Source organism: Hemicordylus capensis, chromosome 2 (genome assembly GCF_027244095.1).
Source record: "Hemicordylus capensis ecotype Gifberg chromosome 2, rHemCap1.1.pri, whole genome shotgun sequence".
Lineage (NCBI taxonomy): Eukaryota > Metazoa > Chordata > Lepidosauria > Squamata > Cordylidae > Hemicordylus > Hemicordylus capensis.
This window is the reverse complement of record NC_069658.1, coordinates 353,946,407-353,967,698: the sequence shown is the minus strand read 5'-3', so window position 1 is coordinate 353,967,698 and position 21,292 is coordinate 353,946,407. Positions and strand designations below refer to the sequence as shown.

General features: G+C 41.1%; 1 protein-coding gene across 5 annotated transcripts in view; it reads left to right on the top strand.

The window, feature by feature from the left end:
- P4HA2 (prolyl 4-hydroxylase subunit alpha 2) overlaps positions 1-21,292 on the top strand; it is a 57,898-nt gene that overhangs the window by 10,213 nt on the left and 26,393 nt on the right. For all 5 annotated transcript variants that reach the window (XM_053298839.1, XM_053298840.1, XM_053298838.1 and 2 more), the window contains 3 exons: positions 7,477-7,570; positions 13,505-13,601; positions 16,343-16,494. In XM_053298839.1, the coding sequence (XP_053154814.1) occupies positions 7,495-7,570; positions 13,505-13,601; positions 16,343-16,494 (325 nt within the window). In that variant the 5' untranslated portion in view covers positions 7,477-7,494. The remainder of the gene's footprint in view (positions 1-7,476; positions 7,571-13,504; positions 13,602-16,342; positions 16,495-21,292) is intronic.

The window sequence follows — 21,292 nt, the reverse complement described above, 5'->3', positions numbered from 1 at the left end:
ATACATCTAAATTTAACTGTATTATGAGATGACACAGTTTACCCATCCCTATTTTAGATGAATGGTTTTCCTAAGTCATACTCCTAGTATTTGCTTCAGAGGTGTGGTCCTGTCCTGAACCCATGTAGATGGTCTGTTATATAAACAGCAATTTGAGGGTAGATTCAGCACAGACCTTGCTCTCGGCTTGAAAGCTTTTTCCTTCACATGAATGCTTTCAATTTCATGTATGGCAGCAGTGCAGAAATGCAGAAGCTTTCTCTAGCAAAAGCATTATTAGAACAGGAACATATTTAACCAATTGGAAACTCTTAAAGCAGTGCATAGATTCCTACTATAAGAAGGTTGTTTACAATGATACGGAACAGATAATGATATGAGAGAATAACTTTTAGATACTGAGGGTCCCCATTTATCCCCCATTTTTCTTTTCAAAAGAGCACACAAAGTGGGTAATTGAAAGGTAAGCACGAGCATATTGAAAAGCTACACACACACACACTTTTAAAATTTTCTTTTAAAAATATTTCTCCCCTGTCTGTCTTGTCAAAGGCAACTGAAGACGCTAACAGCTAAACAAACAGAACAGCATAAGAACAAATAAAACAACACAGCATCCTAATACAGCTAAAAAATCAAACATAATCCATGTCTGAAATGCTCAGAGTTGCCATCCAACTACCAGCCAGCCACCGGGCAAACATTACCCGCCCCGCCCTCAAAACAGAGTCAAATTAAAAACCCAGAATTTGACACAAAGCTTGAATTTAGAGTGTGAAGTATGAATTTAGAGTGTGTTGGACCAACTGGACCAATGAATTGCTCTGGTTGAGAACAGGGTGTGTGCCTCTATAGTCAAAGCCTTCCTGAATTTGTGGCAGTGGAGCAGGTTCCAGTTCTGGGGAGAAAACAGCAGAGTTTGATCAAATTTTTGGTTCAAGTTTGGTTTGATCTTGTTTGTTCCTCAGACGGGATCAGGCTTATTGGCTGCCTGTTAGATAGTCTGGTCTTCTTGAAGGACTTAAATTATGTGTTTTGGAGATTCCACATGCTGCTGTTTTTGTTTTCTGAATGTTGAGCTACAGATGAACTCGAATAAATAAACTCAGAAGAGCCATATGGAGAACACATAGATCTGTACAGTGTTTCTAGGGTTCCACAGCTGAGCTATGAGGAACTGTACAGCCTCTTAAAAATCTCTTTTCTGAAACTTGTAATGTAGAAATCTGCATTGTGTATATTATAATTCATAATATGTGAAAGTAACTTCTGGGCAGTATTTGATTATAAGGACTGCAAAAACCAAGCGATAATTTCTTTTCCTGTGGCAGGAAGAAAGATGGACATGATTGTAACTCTTGCTGTAGGCCAGCTTGAGCTTTATTTAGAAACACAATTTATCAATCTGACTTGGGATTTTTTCTAGGCTTGTTGTCTTTGTTGGTAGCTTTGAAGAATTTGTATCAGACTATTTTAGGGGTAAATGAGAATTCAGTACAGCATTTGCAACTGATTTTATATTTTCAATATGTGTAAAGGATTATTCAGAATTGAAGATCCTTATTTTGTTGTTTTAGAATGGACCTTTCGGAGTGAGTTAGATTGACCATATGGCTTACAATGAATTAACAGTGTGTTGGTGGTCTTGTTCAGATCTTACTTGCCCTGGAATTCTTTATAGGTTGAGATAAAGGGCAGGCTGCAGGATTATGAGTGTTCACTCATAATCCCATACCTTCTACCCCATCAAGTAGAAATTAAGTTGTGAATTGAGGGAACTTGCATTTATTATTCCCCCCCCCCCCGCCCCAGATTATATATCATAGCAGAATGTATCTCACATGTCAGAGAGATCTTGGATCCAGAAATACACAGGATCTCTGGATCCAGCACCTTCTGAGATGGATATTCAGAAATTAGTAGAAGATGATTTAGACGATATTCGGCTGCCATCACAAAGATGGCTGCTTCATACGTGGCATGTGTCTACATGTAGATTAGTTTGTGTAGGAACTAGTGTTGCAACTCTGAGTAAGAATCATAAATTCATTGCCATATAGATGGTGGTGGGGGGTGCATTTTAAAATATGAAGTGGGCAGCATGAATCTTCTTAAGTTATAAAAATTATTTTTCTCACTCATAGATTAACCTTTGCCTAGAAAAATGGAACACAAAACACCCTGTAACAAATGTAGGGACAGTTGTATGTTGTATCTTCCCAGGCAGAAATTAAGCATTGTCTTAAACCCTATTCACTTGTTACATTCAACACACATAGAAATTGTGCATAGTGTACAGTACGCATGTATGGATCTGTATGCATGAACAAATTCATGCAATTATCTTCAGTGCACATAAAGTATGCTTCCCATCTGTATCCTGCATTTGAGGTGCCCTGTACTCAGGTTCATTTTTAAGATGAATACGTGTACACTCATTCACACAAAGGCATGTACTTGTATACAGACACCTAAATGTATGCGTAGCTTCATGTCTGAACAGGGATCTAGGGTACATACCCTACAACAGTGTTCTTCATTGTAAGTCTAGGTGCCAGTGGCAGCCTCTATCAGTGTTGCTCCCCACCTAATTGCTTATTTGCTTGCTTACCAAAGGTAAATACTCTGCACAGTCCCCTTGATACCATGTGGAGATGACCATTATCACCAGGCAGTGCTGCAAATTTTGCTAAGTGCTGGGAGGGCTCCTTTAAGGGAAATGGAGCCCCTTTGAGCCCCTGCATCATTTTGGACGGTGTTAATGGAGTGCTGGGAAGTGTAGCCCTTCCCAGCACTTTCTCCATAGAGCTCTTAAGGGAGGGCTTCATCTCTCTTAAAGGGCCCTTCCAGCATTGAGAAAAGCACAGTACTGTACTGTGTGGAGGTCAGCACCGTGGGAAATGGGTCTCCGATTGAAGGTTTTCTCCCCCAAAAGTGGTCCCCACTTGAAAAAAGAATGGAGATCACTGCCTTACCTGAGCCATTTTTGGAAGGGCGGTATAGAAATAAAATAAAAATAAATAAATTACAGTAAAGTGAGTGGGAGGTCAGTGCCCTTGTGTAATATCGGTGGGTGCTTTTGATACTGATTAGGGGGTGGGGGGAGTCCAGACTCTGTTAGGCGTGTTTACATTACTTGGAGACTAATTACTGCCGGTAATCTAATCTGACCATCTAGCCGGGAATGTGATAAATTTGTGGTGGAGAATCTGGAGGCTTGCAAGACATCATCTTATGCCATCATCTTAATGACTCATGTGAACCATTAATAAATCAGACAGACATTTTAACAGCTGGCAAAGGTAATAGACTGTGGGGAAGTGGGCTGGGGTAATACCAGTCCTATCTTGCGAACTTCCTCCTGTATGCTGCATATATTCACTTTCCTTCTGCCAACAATCTCTGAGGAATGGCCAAACATTCCTCATGATTAACATCCTCTTGCTATCTGAGAAGAATTTTTGGCAGTATCAAACAACCAGGTGGCTATGCTCTTTGAAATCTTCTGGATAAAGGTAGAATGTTGAGCAAATAAAAATATCTTCTAAATTAGCCTGTTGGAACACGACATTTTCCTCTCTGACACCTCGCCAGTGGAAGGGAAATGTACCGTGCAAAGTCTAAATAATTGTTCTGAATAGTTTCCCCTTTCTCTGCTATTTTAAAGTATTTCTTGTCTGGTGGAATTCTACATTTTTGTGCCTGACTGAACAGGTTAATCTGTATCTGTCGCTATAGACATCTCCCCAGCTCCCATTTTTCCTTTCTAGATATGGAAGCTCTTGGGAGGTGGGAACACACAGGCGCGTGTGCATATAAAACAGTGTATTTTCTGTTGCCATACTCAAACCTGTTTACTAAGCTATATTCAAGATGGTGTGATAAAGAGCTGCCACACTTTGTTTGAAGTTCAACAGCTGTGCAAATAATGCACACAATATAAAGCCAGGTTTCGTTCCTCTTTCAAGCAAAATCTGTGTTTACTGGGAGCTTTGTGCTTATTGAGGCTCGTGACATTGTGTATAATGGCAAAGCTGCTAAACCCTGAATGAGGCAAACAATGTTTTTTGACTTGGCTGGTACCCAGAAAAAGGCAGGGGGTATCGAGGGGTTTGCTGTATTAACTGGAAAATTCCTTCATAGTCTCTTAGCCAAATTGTACGTAATGTCTCCAGGAAACAAGCATAAGCATTTCAGATGGGCAATCACGGTTTAATATATCCAAATATATGCACCTTCAGAATTCTCTTGGCTCTTTCTCTCTTCTGCTATATCACTTATTGTGGTTTTACTCTTGGCAGACCCCTTCATGGTACTTGTCACTCAGCTTTACAAAATGCTCATATTACCTGTGAATTACTTTAGAAGCTGAACAACTTCTTCTTTGTACAAGAGCTTGTATTATGTATTACAAACAGTTCAACATGGTGTAATTTAGGAAAACATTGTTATGTACTAGTGAAGTGTTCATGCTTATTTTATTTAAAATTGATTGATTAATTACAGTTCTATATTGCCCTATCCATCCTAAGGCTCTGGGTGGTGTACAAAAACCAAAAACAATCAATCAGCCTTAAGCAATACAAAAACAAATTTAAACAGTTTAAAACCAGTTAAAAACCATTCAACAACCTTGGAAGGCCAGGCCAAACAAATAGGTTTTCATGGCTCTCTTAAAGGCCAGCAATGAGCCCAAACTACAAATTTCTGCTAGTGGTGCTTATAACTAGCTCTCTTAGGCCATTGCCACTATAGGCTTGGGGAAAAGCAGCTGGGGATCTCACAGTAAGAACTGGGACTAGCTTCTACAACAGCCTTCTGGAATCTCAGAAGGATCTGAGTCCATTCCTGTGAACTTCAAGGACTATTACTTCCCAGCTACAGAGTACTTGTCAAGCTACATTCCTCTGAGTGTGTTTCCCCCAAAGGAAAGAAATGCTTCAAAACAGGGGCTAAGGCAAAGTGCCCATAAGCATGTCTCACCTTGGCAAAGATAAATGGTTTCTTGACACCTGGAGGTGTGGCTAACCCCTGCTAACTGAGCAAAGAGGCACCTTTTAAAGTTGTGATTCTCTTGGATGTAGCAGGTGGAGAGCAACTGGCCCAATCCAACCCCCAGCACAGCATCCCTCCAGTGTCTGTTTCTGGTGTCAACCTTACATTTGCCTTTAGACTGTGCGCCCTTTGGGGATAGGGGACCATCTTATTTTATGTATTATTTGTTTTTCTGTATGAAGCGCTTTGAGAACTTTGGTTGAAGAGCAGCATATAAATATTCATAGTAGTAGTAGCTTGGAATTTTTCTGGCCTGTATCTTGTCCTTAGCCTGTCTGCCTAGAATTGCAGCGGTCCTAAGTTCACTGCCTGAGAGGCAGGCCAGGATGAGGCAGCAGGAAGTTACTCAAGATAAGGTTCTGCTCTGGAATAACTGCGTTACCTGCACACATGTACACTTTCACTGAATGTTCTCTACAAAGGAGTGCTAGCTACCTCCAAAAGACTGGCCACCAGCACTCCAAAATCCCATGCAGCAGCAATTTGGCCTTATGTGATGTGCAAATGTAGAGTGCCTTTTGGTTGTAAGTATCTGAATAATTTTACAAGTATATCTTTTGTGTCTTGATTATATGCATGTCCAGTTATGTATAGTGGTTACCCAAATATTACTACTACTGCAACAAGTATTTACGGACAGTGTAGTGGTTAGTGTTGACTAGGACCAGGAGTAAAGTAAAGTGTGCCATTGAGTTGGTGTCCTCTCCTGGTGCCCACAGAGCCCTGTGGTTTTCTTTGGTAGAATACAGGAGGGGTTTGCCATTGCCTCCTCCCATGCAATATGAGATGATGCCTTTCAGCAGCTTCCTATATCGCTGCTGCCCAATATAGGTTTTTCCCATAGTCTGGGAAACATACCAGCAGGGATTCGAACCGGCAACCTCTGGCTTGGTAGTTAAGCCATTCCCCCGCTGCGCCATTAGGTGGCAACCAAATCTGTGTTCCGCCATGAAGCTGAGTGACTCATCTCTCGGTCTAACCCCATAGGGTTGTTTTGAGGCTACACTACTCTGGAATAGAGCAGGATATAATAATTAAAAAGTAATTTCAACAAAAGTTATAAAAGCGGTTCACATAGAAAATAAACAAGATGGTTTCCTGTCCCAAAAGGGCTTGAAGTCTAAAAAAGAAACCCAAAGCAACAATCGCTGAAGGGATGCTGTGCTTGGAGGGGGCCGGTTGCTCATACCCTAAGAAATAGAAGGCAATCACCACTTTAAAAGCTGCCATTATGCTCAGTTAACAGGGGTAGCTGTTCAAGGCCTGGACAAAAACTACCCCAGTGACCTTGTTTTGATCTTCCTAACCTCTTTCCCCTGACACAGCTGCCATGCAGAAGCTTTGCTTCATGAGACAAGCTGTCTCCTATATACCAGTCACCTGTAACTTGCTGCTGGCTGCTCTGTGCTGCTACAAGTTTCAGTAAGACAATCGCAAGATAGGGGCTGACCCCCATAGAGAGTTGTTGTTCTGCCAGAAGCAGTTGCCAGATGGAAGCTGTTTCAGGTGGTCTGGAGTATAATAGGAAGTGGCTATTAAAGTCTGACATTCTTTTTTCCCAGGTACTGTACCAATAAACCATTTGGCCCTATATTTTTAATGAAGAAACACTGCCAACTTATCTTTCATTACTATGATACTGTAGGCTTTTAAAATAAAGTTAATGAAGGCATCAAAGAGTTTCCTTTGGCACTATAACAGAGTCCGAAGTCCAAAATGGAAGCTTGGATTTTAACCTTTGTTGTTTAAATCAAATACATACTGCAGTTACCTTTTTTGCTTAGAATTATGGATATTTTAAAAATGCAAAAACTAATATTCATATAAAGCAGAGCCTTTGAATTAATAATGCACCCAAATTCCAGTATGTTCCTCCCCCACCCCATGAATATTTGAATTTTATTGACACAGTTGAAAAGCATTATCTATTTCTGAAAAAAACTGGAGATGTTATTCCTTATGGATGCATAACTGCAGCACCTATGGCCAGGAGGGAGGTACCAGCATACTCAGAGTAACCGACAGGTTTAACAAAAACAGGCTTCACAGAAATCTGAAGGAAAAAGAGTGAGCGAAGGAACAATGGAGCGTAATGTTTGTGGACACAGAGGACAATTAACAGACAACCAGGATGACAGAGCTAATGGAACTCAGTGGTGAGGGGTGGGGGATTGGACAAAAGAGTGAGGAATTTCTCAGATTGAAGAAGATTCCCTCAAGATAGTCACAACCCCTTCTGCTTCTAAGGCAGAAAGGTGCCTGAAACCTTTGCCATGTTCAGGAACAGGCTCAGGTAACACATGAGATATACTGCAACATTTTGTGGCGGGCCGTACTTGTTAATATTTTTGCAGAATCCATTTTGCTTGTTGGATTGAGTTTCCTGTTTGTTTTTGAACTATATTACTTAATATCTTGCAGGCTTTCCATTGATTCAAGATGACGTCATGGAGAACTCCATTGCTGATAAGCTGTATTATGTGGCATGCTCAAGCGGAATTTTTCACTTCTATAGGTATGAAAAAGTATAGGCAAGATAGTAGAATGATGAAACATGGTATTAATCTTTTTTTAAAAAGTGACTCCTGTGTTCTCTCATTATTAAAACTATGGACACTGTACCCAGGTGCCCCTGATTAAGAATGTTGGATTTGAGGATCTCTCTCTTTCAGTGGCACAGTGAGGAAATGCTTGACTAACAAACAGAAGGTTGCCGGTTCGAATCCCCGCTAGTACTATATCGAGCAGCAGCGATATAGGAAGATGCTGAAAGGCATCATCTTATACTGCGCGGGAGGAGGCAATGGTAAACCTACCCCTCCTGTATTCTACTGAAGAAAACCACAAGGCTCTGTGGGTGCCAGGAGTCGACATCAACTCGATGGCACACTTTACTTTACCTCTTTCAGTATAGTCATTGTTTTTGTAGACAAACACTGGGGACATAGTTCAAGAGGGGGCTGTGACTGCTGGCTCAGTCTCATGGACCCTGTGCCTGACTACAGTATCCAGTTTTAATAAATGGAACAGGGCATTGTAGGTGTAACTATCTGGAATATATTTCATCCTCTGGTTCCTCTTTCCCCACATCAGGGATGAGCCATGGTGGGCAGTGACCTCTTGGTGGCTCAAGGCTTGAAACCAGAACTGGAAGATCTAGGCAACCAGCCAGGATATCAGGGATTAAACTAGTAGCCAGAGATTGGGAACACACCAAAGGTTGAGTCAAGAGGCTAGTCAGTAATCAAGAGGTGAACTGGTAGCCATAGGTCTGGATCATGCCAGAAGTTGAGCCAAGCAGACAGTCGGGAATCATGGGGTGAATCAGTAGCCAGAGGTCAAGAATATGCCACAGCTGAGCAGAAACTGAGGGAATCAGTAGCCAAAAGTCAGGAATACACCAGAGGTTGATATTGCAAGTAGACAGTCCAAGAGTAACCACAACAGGAACAAAGGGACTTTGATAGAGTCTTCCTCAGACAGGAAGCTGTTTATACTCTTCATGCTACAGGAAGAGCCAATGATTGATCCCAGATCAATCAAGATATTGATCAAGATATCCATATATCAAGATATCGATCAAGATATCAATTATTGACTTTGATATGGAAATAAAGTCTTCCTCAGACAGGAAGCTGTTTATACTCTTCATGCTACAGGAAGAGCCAATGATTGATCCCACAGGGCAGGTTTGCCCAGGGCCTGAGGCTTACAAATCTGCAGCAATGCAGCAGACTACCACAGGGGGCAGCATCATGAAGAGCCTTATATAGAACATATAGCATTGGAGTTGTCTTTCCACTATTTGCAATGAAATAATATCCCTTAATGGATATGTTTACCATATTTTTGAGCAGTTAAAATGAGCATATCCCCAGTCTTCCAAAGCATGTTTTTGTGTGCCCAGGTCCCATTTTGTTAACTGGATGAGACAGACTTCTGTGATCTAATCTCCTTTCTCATTTTAAATTTCTCTTAAAAGTAGCTGTGGGCTGGGGGAGCCCAAATTGGGTCAGGGCATAGTGGTGGGGAAGGGGCAGATTAACCCTTTTGCCCCAATGCTGCTTTTCAAATATAAGTTGCTTTCTCCCTGAACTGCTATTTGCCTTGTTAGGGAAAATGTAAGTTATGGACCTCATCTAGTCCTAGATTTACTCTGGGAAAATAGTACAAAGAAGTTCCTATGATGCCCCTCCAACATCATGAGCCTGATTCAGTTCAGGCTCTCTGTGGCTGCTTTTGAAAGAAATTTGAAGAGAGTTTTACATATTTTCCCCCTCAAAATTGAGATGAAAGCTAGTGTCGGGAATATCATCCCACAGAAATTAAGAAGCTATTTACTTCTGAAATGGAATTAAATCAAAAGCAAAGGTATGAATGTTTGTTTGTTTTGTTAAAGTTTAGTTATAGCTTCCTTTTCTTAGTGTCAAGATGTTCTGTTTTTATTGCTACTTGTTTTAATTGTTCCAGTTTTAAGAAGGTACCATGATAGCTGGGGCCTGTCCACATCAGAAGAATATGTATCAGTGGTGATATTCAGATTACCTCACAACATTCCATATGAAATAAGTGTATGCAGGTTTTTATAGCTAATTAACTCCATAATTTATCTGAACTGCTTTAGGCTTCATAATCCTAGAACACACAGAAGACAATAATAGAAAAAAAAACCCAGTTTTTATTGATCTTTGTGGGAGCTTTGCATCTCATATACCTTGAGCATGGCATTTTTAGTCTCTAGTAATAAAAAAAAAAAAGCAAGTCTCTAAAATCAAATTTAACCCCCCCACCTGTTTTAAATAACTTAAATTAAAAGATCACTTTGCAGATTTTGTGTCAAGTATGACAGTTTTACAAAGGCCATGAAGAATCGAATGACTCTTATAAACAAAAACATCACATTAAATGCCCATTTAACAGAACTGATTGTAAAAAAACTACTGACACTTCTTGCTCTTGAGCTTGTAAATATCAGTACAGTTAACCCAAGGCTCTATAGCTGTCCATAAGACCGTATCAAGCTAAGAATACATTTTTCTCTTGCCTATTACATTCCTATGCTGACCTAAATGGAATCAACTGTTTAAAGTAGCTCTGTGCTTGAACGAATAAAGGTGAGCCACAGATGGAACTGATAATTGGTGTTGACAAATTTGCATCCTCTATTCTGGAAGTAGATGGAATGCTAATACAGTACAATTTTTGTGTATATGATTACAGTAGATGCCTTATGCCTAGTCTGATTAATTTTCTGTTTCTAATTCCCATGTATAAGATGATTTCATCTAGTAGTAGTAGTAATAATGTGTTCTGCTTTTAAAAGTGGCTTTCAAAGCTATTTTTAAATAGACAAAATTGCTGCAAGTGAGAGGAGCAGTAAATATAAATTGCAGAAACATTTTTCCAAATCCCTCTCCCACATACATACATGAAGCCTTACTAATTTCATGAATAATTCTAATCTTATGACTATGAGGTAATCTAAACTGCAATTTGAACCAGCTTCAGTGCTGATTTCAGTGGAGGATGTTGCTGCCTGTATAAATGATGCACATATACATCTGTAGCTTTCTGCCACAAATGTTCCTCAAATCCATGCTAAAAGTGTGTGTGTGTAGGGAAATGCCACTTTTCTCCCTGAGTTGAGAGCAGGAGGACTGCTTCGTGCGCATTGGGTGGGCACATGTCTAGATTTCCTGCAGGTTCCCCCAGGAAGCACGGCAATGTGATTGCCCTTCAGAAGAGGGGGGCGGGAAGCCGAGGAGTGTTTTCCACCTCCACATGCGCCTTTCCCCTCCTCTTTCTTTAAAGACAGGTCACCTGTCCTTAAGTGTGTGGGATGTGTGTGTCTTGTTCCTTCACCCTGTATAAGTGAGAGATAAGATGAGGTAGAAGAGGCAAGTGCTAGGACCTGGGGGAAATCTCTCTTTTTAAACCCTCGCCTCCCCCCCCCTTCTCTTGTGAGGAAATAATTCAAACAAAAGTAAAAACAATAAAGCTTTTGTTCTTTACTAGTAAAAACAAATTTATTTCAGCAATAAAAGTTATGCTGTTTTCCCATGATGCGTATGCAACACTGGCAGCAACAGTGCGTGGAGAGGAAAGGGACGGGTGGCCCTCTGAGGAGGAGCATCACACCAGAGTGTCTTTAATGCAGGAAATCAAAGAGTCTGCATCAAACTGCACAATAAAGAGTAGGGAAACCTTGAGTGTTTGCACAGGCTGCAGTCACTTTGGATAAAATTAAGTGCACCAACCCACTGATCCAACTGCAGCAAACCCTCTCATCTAGAAAGGATCTATTTAAGAGGATCATGTGCAGAAATCACCTGGCAGGTGTGAGCAAGCCTATGCCACCAGTTGAGCTGTATTTTCGGATTGTGAGCCCTTTGGGGACAGAGATCCATCTTATTTATTTATTATTCCTCTGTGTAAACCGCTTTGGAAACTTTTGTGAAAAGTGGTACATAAGTATTTGTTGTTGTATTTGTCATAGCACAGTAACAAGTGTGACTTTCAGTGTTGCTTTTCTTTCCACAGTGGTGTTGAAACAATACTGGTCAAGGAAGTGCTCTTTCAGCAGAACCTTTATTTATTTATTTATCAAATTTGTACCCCAAACTTTAGTCTCTGGGCAGTTAACAATAACATAAAACAAATTAAAATATACACAAAACTTAAAACAATTTAAACAATTTAAAAGTTTAAAAAAAGATTAAAAGCTAAAAATTTCAAAAGCTGAACAAGCTTCGGTGAAGAGGTGAGTTTTCAAATGCTTTTTAAATATTACCAGAGATGGGGAGGATCATATTTCAGTAGGGAGCACATTCCACAATCTTGGGGCAGCAACCGAGAAGGCCCGTTCCCGTGCGGCCACTGGCCAAGCTGGCAGCAACTGGAGAACCTCTCCACACAACTTCAATGGGCAGTCGGGGTCATAGTGAAAAAGATGTTCTCTTAAATACCCAGAGCTCAAGCCATTTGAGGCTTTATAGGTTATGACAAGCACTTTGCATTTTGCCCGGAAATCTATTGGCAGCCAGTGTAGCTCTATCAGCAAAGGAATTATATGGTCTCTCCGAGATGACCCAGAGACCAACCTGGCTGCTGCATTCTGTACCAACCGGAGTTTCTGGACTATATACAAAGGCAGCCCCACATAGAGCGTAGAGGAGAGCAGGTCCATCCCTGCTCCTCCTCCACTCGCCAGTGCTGTACTCGCGGTGTTCCCCACCCCCAGCTCTCAGTGTGCGCTGATGGCCCTCTACCCCAGATGCCCTCCCATGCAGTGCTGGCATGCACAGGGCCTCTGTGCATGTGTGACAGCCATTTGTGGGGTCAGCATGGTTGTGAGTATGGCAATGGCAGTGAGTGGAGGAGGAGCAGGGATGGACCTGCTCTCCTCTGTGTTAAAGAGGCTGTGGAAGCCCTCAGTTTTAAAGGGATTGTACTGCTGTTCACATGCCGAATAGCATTTCGGCACATCCCTAGTTTTCCATAGTTGGATTTAATAACCATTTAGAGATAATTCTAGTTGTAAGCATACATAACATTAATTACATGGCTTTTGTCCTGTTGTGGTCTGTAGATCAAAGTAGGTTTTCAGTATGTTTCCAATGGAATCCGGGAAAATTGGATTCCTCTTCCCAAAAAAGGAAACAAAGGCTGATCACTCACTCACTCACTCATTCACTCACACTCATGACTTTTGCTTATTGGCTAGTGCCAGTGATGCCATTCCCAAGCCCCCAGTCGTCTTCCCTGTCACTGGGACAGTTTTGCAACTGGTGTTTAAATGTTTTGGCATATTTCTTGTAAGTTAAAAAATAAATTCCTATGCACATAAAAACATCTTTTTTTTTAATAAAGTTTCCCTTTGACTTCCCCCAGCAATGCTGTGCCATTTGAAGATAATATTTTTTTTATTTCCTAAAAAGTATATTCTCCCTCTCTAACATTATAATGAATATCTCCTGGGTTTACCTAAAATATTTTTTAAAGAAGTCACTTTAAAAATATTTAAAATATGTAGAAAATTTCCCACTGTAGAAAAGTGCCCACTTTCACTAAAGCTAAGCTGTTCCTCTCTTTAATTACACCTATAATGAAGCACCAGAGCAGGATTGTGGCTAGGGTCATCATTGTGGTAACTTGGCAAAGGAATGATAGCAAAACTTCATTCCCTATATACTGAGATTTTCTCCTCTAGATAGATTGCAGAAAAGTAGCTCTATTAATATGGAAAAACACATTTTTTAGGCTTGAATAAACTTATTTGGTATCATAAATTTCAGTCTGTTGCAATAGACTTTTATACATCATAATGAAATAGCTTATTGTGTCTTTTGCTTAGCCTTCAGTGTCTGTCTGCTTTCTGCCTATACTCATGGAGAGGAATGGCCTCTTCTCTTTTAAATATGCAATAACATTTGACTTTCTTCTGCTTAAGGCCAGATGACGGACCTGATTTATGCTGAAAAAGATCTGGTACAGTCATTGAAGGCATATATTCAAGAAGAAGAATCTAAGCTTGCTAAAATCAAAAGGTAAAGGGATGAGTCAAATCTTTATTTTTCCATTTTAATTTAATATATCTGCTTTTGCCTGTTGTTGGACATTGTCATACTTATATTGGACATGACCAAGGAGGGAATAGAGATTTAGTAATAGATGTTTTCAGTGCAAAATGTTCTCACGTTTGAGAGGGAAACTAATACAGTATCCAAAACAGCTCTTGGGTCAATTTTCTACATCCTTCTGTAGTCTTAAACTTTCATTCAGTCATGCATGGTCTGTTGAAGAATCCTTTCCCCACACTTGCTGATTAACTAGAGGAAACACCATCACAACTTGTTTCATTGTACTTATACCTAACCTCAGCAAAAGTGAGTTGATGCTGGTCTAATATTTTTCTACTCTGTTTTCTCTCTCTCGATGAGACAGATGGTTGGATAAAAGAAAATTTCAAATTAAGTTTTTGGTTTTAAAAAATTAGACTTTCAAATGAACCGTATTCATAAAGAACTTTTCAGTGGTGATTGCAACTTATAGAATGCTTTCCCCAGAGGTGCCCTCCAGCCTTTTCTTATACTGGGCCAAGATCTGGTTTCTCAAGAAGGCTTTTGAGCTTAACTGGTTTTGCTTATGTAAATGATGATTTTTTAATCATCTGCTGGGGCCACTTTTTATCTTATTGAAATGTTTTCAGAAATATCTTACTGAAATATGTGGTGACTTTTGCTGGTTATTGCTACCGAGATTTATTACATATTTTTATTTTTAAAAATTAATTTCTTATTTCTCTTTTGTTGTGAGCACTTTGAGTTATTTTTATAAGATAAAGAGGGGTACACATTTTTAAAACTAGTCAATAAATATTCATAACCTTTCACTTTGGAAAAATGTGTAGCATTTTCAGTCTTCTAATAAGCCCTCACCACCCGCCAGATTTTGCTCCAGACAAGATTTTACTTCAAATGTTTTTCTGTTTCATTTTATCTTGATAATAATGATGATTAGCCACATGTTGAATGCATTAGCTTCCATATTTATATATATCTCAGACAGTTAATAGAGAGAATGGAAGGGCACGTATTTGCCATAGCAGAGATACAGAATAGTTGGCTGAAATAATTGGTTAGACATGCTACTCTGTTTATGATGGTATCGCTGCTTTTTACAACCTGCCAACTCTTTGTCCCAGGTTGCTGTTTTGAGCTGAAGGTACGCATTCACATTTCTGCACCATTTGAACACTTTGCTTGCAGATTTCCTCAAATATCCACAAATGTAGGCTAGATCTTCGCTAAATATTGGTTTCATTGGAAGAGAGTGGAAATGTTTTCTGAACTTAAGCCTCTTCCTACTCGCTATCAGTATTTCAGTGCACCAGATGCTCCCTACTTTTATATGTTAGCCTGGCCCATACACTTGTATTTCAATTCTAGGAGGCTTTCCCCCATGTTTTTGCAGTCAAAATTGCCTGCAAGCACAAGAGACACTTCCATACAATCAGGTTAGGGAATTTGACTGCAAAAAAGGGCAAGTGCCTACTAGAGCTCTCCTTTTCTAGACTACCATTTGTAGGTTACAGCCTGTGAAGAAGGCAGTAGATCAGATAACACTGCATGACCAGAAGAAAATAGAGGTAGCTTTCTTTCCCCCCTGCAGACATGTATTTAATCATTGCTCTCATATGGGCCAGGAAATAGCCAAAGAATGCCACACCAAGCTGGCTCTAAGGAGCATGTTGTAACTACCCATCTCAGCAGTTCTTGGCACAAGAGCAATCATGGGCATTTCTGTATCCAGAAGTGGGACTGCAGGTTATATCTCTGTGCCAGTTCAACAGACTCAGATGTGGCACCAAGCCTCAGTGGGTACTTTTTTAACAGCAGCTGTTTCTGTGCAATGACTTGCAAAAATCTATCGTAAGACAGACATAATAATAATAAAAAAGATTTCACTGTGATTTGCTTTGCAAATCTAAAGGTTACTGTATAGCTGGAAAAATTACAAGAGGAATGGTAATAGCAAAGGTTAACTTCTTTTCCTTGACTAGAACAGAGTTGCATTCACAAAGCAAGGCTTTCTCTTCCCTCTGTAACATATGTGCCCTGAAAATTTGCCCTGGAGAACTGGGGGACCATTGGGAACATTGCTGCTTCTGGAATGGAAGGAGAAATAATTGTAAATCAGGGATGCTCTCCATCTTCCATGAGCAGAAGCGCCTTCTGTTTATGCAGGAAGACCTTTGGATCCAAGCCTATGAAACTAGTGCAACTTGGTGTGTGTGGGGGGGGAAGGAGAATTCCACATAATCCACTTGTGGAATTCTCTGCCACAAGATGTGGTGACAGCCAACAACCTGGATGGCTTTAAGAAGGGTTTGGATAACTTCATGGAGGAGAGGTATATCAATGGCTACTAGTTGGAGGGCTGAGGGCCACCTCCAGCCTCAAAGGCAGGATGCCTCTGAGTACCAGTTGCAGGGGAGTAACAGCAGGAGAGAGGGCACACCCTCAACTCCTGCCTGTGGCTTCCAGCGGCATCTGGTGGGCCACTGTGCGAAACAGGATGCTGGACTAGATGGGCCTTGGCCCTGATCCATTAGGGCTGTTCTTATGTTCTTATGGGAGAGAGATCACATGTTCCTTTTGGGGGCTTTTGGATTAATGTAATGGATTAATATTACTTACCCTCTTGGTATGGAGTGGATTCAAAATCAGATCAAATACATAACATACGATCTGTATTTTGCATCAAGGTGTACACTTTTATTTTGCAGTTGGGCTGAGAAGATGGAATCCCTAACTATCAAATCCACTTCAGATCCAGAGGGTTATCTTGCACACCCAGTCAATGCATATAAACTGGTGAAGCGTCTAAATACTGAATGGCTGGAACTAGAGAATCTGGTTCTTGAAGACTCAACCAAGGGTGAGAATCATAAGGGAATCACATTTCTGAAATAGTTTATAAGCAAAGCAGGAAACCTTTGGTCTCTGTTTCCTCTTGCAAAAGCTCACTTGCTTAAGTTTTCAAAAGGTGTTAGCATATCTATCAACTAATTCAGTTTCTCATTTCATTCACAATAGGATGTTTTTCTGTTTGTTTGTTTTTTAATATTCCCCTTCATAGTAATACCCAATAACTAGAAATTACCATATTTATCTTTTGTGTTTATGTTGATTCTAAACTGTAATCACAACTATATTTGAGGATATTGGTAGAGTAGTGCTGAACAGCCAATTTCCCCCCATTTATTTATTGTGTATACTTTTTCATTCCACACTTACTTTGAGGAGATTAGGGGCTAACTGCATGTTGTTAGAGTCTCAGTGCTTATTTCCTTTGGAAAAGTTGATTTGGGAGAGTGATTGAGAAGAGGGAAGCAAGGAGGGGCTTAATATTTTGCTGTTTCCTGAACCCCGGTTCCCCCTTCCCCAGTGCAGCCAGCAACCTTTTCCCCCTTTGGGGGTTTCAGATATTAAGACTCTGCAGTTGAAATTCTGCAAGGAGAAAAGCTGGCTTTTGGGGAGGAGTGGTGACAGGCTTAACATTGCTCTCCAAAAGCTGCTTTTCTTGAGAAAAAGAAGGTGTTTGGGCTCTATCAGTGTATCTGTGCAAGATAGCTAGCCTCAAGGTGGCAATGTACCCACACATGAACTCTGTGAGGCAAGTTTGGCTGAAAAAACAGGGACTTGTTGAAAAGCACCCAGTGAGTTTCATAGCTGGTGGTTGAATCAAAGTCATCTGTACACTACTTGTGGGGGTGGGGGGGGGCAGGTAAAGTGCTGAGCAAGAGGTGTATGCAGGGGTGCCTCGCGGGCCTGCACCAGCACTTGCCATGTATTGTGTCTTGAGGCCTGTATCTCCTTTCCCACTTCACATATAACCTTCAGGAAACTCTGGTATACACTTACCTGTGTGCATTGTAAGTGCAACCGTAATTGTAAATTGACCCTGAGTGGGAATGAGAACTGGGTTTTCTATATCCAAGCTCAATTGCTTCACAATGCTGAGTGTCAAGAGAGAAGGCACTTGGTGTACAGACCTTTATTGCCTACTCTGGATCCAACTGCTCACGTTACTTGGGGAGATTAAAGCATTCTCTTCCCAAGTCCAGTTCTCTTTTATTTGCTTTAATTTGGAATAGGAACAATGGCACTATTGCAATAATGTTATTTTCAAATGAAACTGTCCCAGCTTTCTCTAAACCAGAGGAGTTCCCAGATGTTTTCCTTAGGGCATCATTAGGGAGTTGGTTTGGTGAACATCTGTTGCTTCTGTTGCTTGACCAACAAATTATCTCTGTGTTGTGTTGTCCTCAAAGCTCATTCTTTGCAAACTAACCACAGCTGGTGAGTACTGACCAAGTGTCCTGACCTACACTGCTACAATGCTGACCAGGCACTCTTCAAATATCTGAAGGGCTGTCACATGGAAAAGGGTGAAGACTTGCTGCCCCAAGGGGAGGGATTAGACCTAAAAAGCTTAAGCTACAGGAGGGCAGATTTTGGTTGAGCATTAGGATATACTTTTTAACCATAAGAGTACTTTGACCGTGGAACCAATTGCCTGGGGCCAGGACATGTCTCTCCCTTGCTGGAGGTCTTTAAGCAGAGCCTGGGTAAGCATCTGTTGAGGATGCTCTAGCTCTGCATTTCCTGTATCGAGCAAAGAATTGGACTAGATAACCTATAATGCCATGTGAGTCTCATGATTGGGAATAATTGCAAACAGTTGTCAAACAGTTTGAAAAATCCATGATCTAAACATGCCAGAGATATTCAGGAAATAAACGTAGGAAGATAGGAAGCTGCCATACACTGAGTTAGACCATAGGTCCATCTAGCTCAGCACACAGACTGGCAGTGGCTTATCCAAGGTTGCAGGCAGGAATCGCTTTCAGCCCTGGCTTAGAGATGCCAGGGAGAGAACTTGGAACCTAGATGCTCTTCCCAGAGCGGCTCCATCGCCTAAGGGTGCTTACACATCTAGTCTCCCATTCATATGCAACCAGGGTAGACCCTGCTTAGCTAAGGGGACAAGCCATGCTTGCTACCACAAGACCAGCTCTCCTCCCCCAAACTCTGTACCAGTAAGCAAGTAAAAGTATAGATTGCCTCATTTGCCTCCCTTCCCCAGTATGGGTGTTTTGTAGGATTGCATATCATGCCAAGCACACTATTTGAACAAGAGCAGGTTTTTCCCTTTTCTTTCCCTAAATATGGTCTTGCAGCCTTTGGAACATGATCTATATACTTTTTTTGGTGGGGGAGGGGTATATAAACTGCATTTGATGCTTTTAGTCTTCCGTTGTGGCAATCAACATTCTGCTATCCAGATGTGATCTGCAAAAGTTCTTGAGCTACAGTATCAAGAACTTGCAGTTGCCGTAGTATGAGAGCAACTGCATATGCATTATTTTATTGTTCACTCGTTTTCTTCATGAAATGTTTCATATACTAGCTCTTATCTTGTGAAGCAGCCTTGTGACAAGAACGGCTTGCTTCCTTAACACTTACGTATCGAGGAAATACTCTTTCTCAGAACTCAACCACATATTCCCCCCACTTGGCTCACTTATGCTAAAAGTATAGGTACTTTGAAGTGTTTTTTTCCAGCCAGACGTAAGATATGTTTCCGTGGTTTTCCAAGATAAAATGAAGCTTTCCAAGAGCAGAAAGAGATGACTCTTCTCACTGAGGAATAACTCAGGCTTTAACTACAAAAGTGAGAATGAAAAATGTGTCTACAATTAATGTTTCATGTTTTCAAAGCTTTTAAGATATTAAACATATGTGAGTGAATACTAGGAGTGTTGCCAGGCCTACCCCATTGCCTGCTATGGAATGGCTTGTCCTTGAGGTTCTTTGCCTTTCATAGATGACTGTGAGATCTGGCTGTATCCATTGTTTGCTGGATCACAGCTGTTGGGAATGAGAGTTTGGAACTGTATTCTTTTGCATCTAAGGAAAAAGTCTGTCATAAGCCCCTTTCCTTCCAGAGGTTTTGGAGGTTTGAGCAGTTGAAATGTGTGCAGTCTTACTTTTGTAATATATATTATTCTAAAGTACAAAAGCACTGCCCTACCCACAGCACCTTCTTCATTATGTCTCGTGTCCAATAATCTGATCAACAGATCTGAGTCGTCATTCTGTGAATTGCTAATATGTCATTCCTTTCACGAGCCCTTAATTGTTAGGAGCACCTCTGCTCTGTGAGGGAGAAGGAGAGAGAGAGAGAGAGAGAGAGAGAGAGATGGTTTTCATAATCTCCTTCCATCTTTGAATGTTCTTGAAATGATATCTGACTCCCATTGTCTCTAATGCCCCCAATATTATGTTGCTCTTTACAGTGCCACTTACATTACTAGTACTGTAAATACATATTAATAAATAATACATCTTCTGGATTAGCTTCTGTTAGTGTAGTGACCAGCCACTCCTCTCCCTAAAGAGTTAACTGGAAGTGAACCTTGTCCTGACTGACAGGCTGGTGAACTCCAGGGCTCAGCCAATCAGCACATGAGGTTGGTGAGACTTGGAGAGCTTTGGGGAGGAAAAAGGCAGTGCTTTGTTAGAGAAGGACATGTGGCCATGAAGGATGGCTGCAGGGAAAATACCTCTGCAGTTCCTTGAAAGATAGGTGGGCAGGAAGCTTGAATTCTCATCTGACATTTGGTGAGTTCAAGAAAAAGGGAAGTTTAGTCTAGGGAAGAGTTGGTTTAGTCAGACTTTGTGTTAGAATTTCTATTTCTTTGGGGTGTGGGTGCGTGCGTGCTTTTGCATATTCCTGATACTGTTTTATTATGGTTTACCTGTAACGTGATGAAACTAAGAAACACTAGCCTACGCCCATCTGACCTAGGGTGTTGCAAAAGACTATACAACGTGCCTAAGACAACCTAGTCTTGTAATCTACTAAGCAAGCCAGAGGTTGCCAGTTCGAATCCCCACTGGTATGTTTTCGAGACTATGGGAAACACCTATAAAGGGCAGCAGTGATATAAGAAGATGCTGAAAGGCATCATCTCATATTGCATGGGAGATGGCAATGGTAAACCCCCCCTGTATCCTACCAAAGATAACCACAGGGCTCTGTGGTTGCCAGGAGTTGACACCGACCCGACGGCACACTTCACCTTTCCTAAGTATTCTTACTGTATCTAAGAAAGCTAGAAAGCCTCAGATGGAGCAGTCTGTAGTAACTGAATAAAACTGTGGTTTGTTTGGTTTGTAATCTTTTTACAAGCCTCTGAATAGGTTTTTAACTCAGGAAAAGGAGGGCCCAAAGGGGGATTTTCTCTGGTACAAGCATGTCCTCAGACGCTCAGCAGCTATCAGTTTTCTCACCACGCGTAGGCTTGCATGCGGAAGATGTTTGTACATGTCCAAAAGCAAAATAGAGTTTTCCCTGGGATTCCACCTCAAGCCCAGTGAGGTTGAAGCTCTGTCAATAAGCTGGGTGGCGGCGGCGGCAGCTTTAAACCTACCGATAAGTACAGAAGAGTTTTAGGAAAAGCCAAGCCAGGCAGCTCGGCAGTGATGATTCAGCATTTCTTCCCTCATGGGTGCTTGCTCTGAGACAAAGGCTGTAATCCGCTACAGTTAGGCTGACAGATTTCTGCTCTCAAATTCTATACCTCAGGGATTCTCTAACTTGGGTCTAACATGCTCTCAACGAGTGCCAGTATAACAGCTGTCTGTCTTCAGGGCTGAACCTCGAGCAC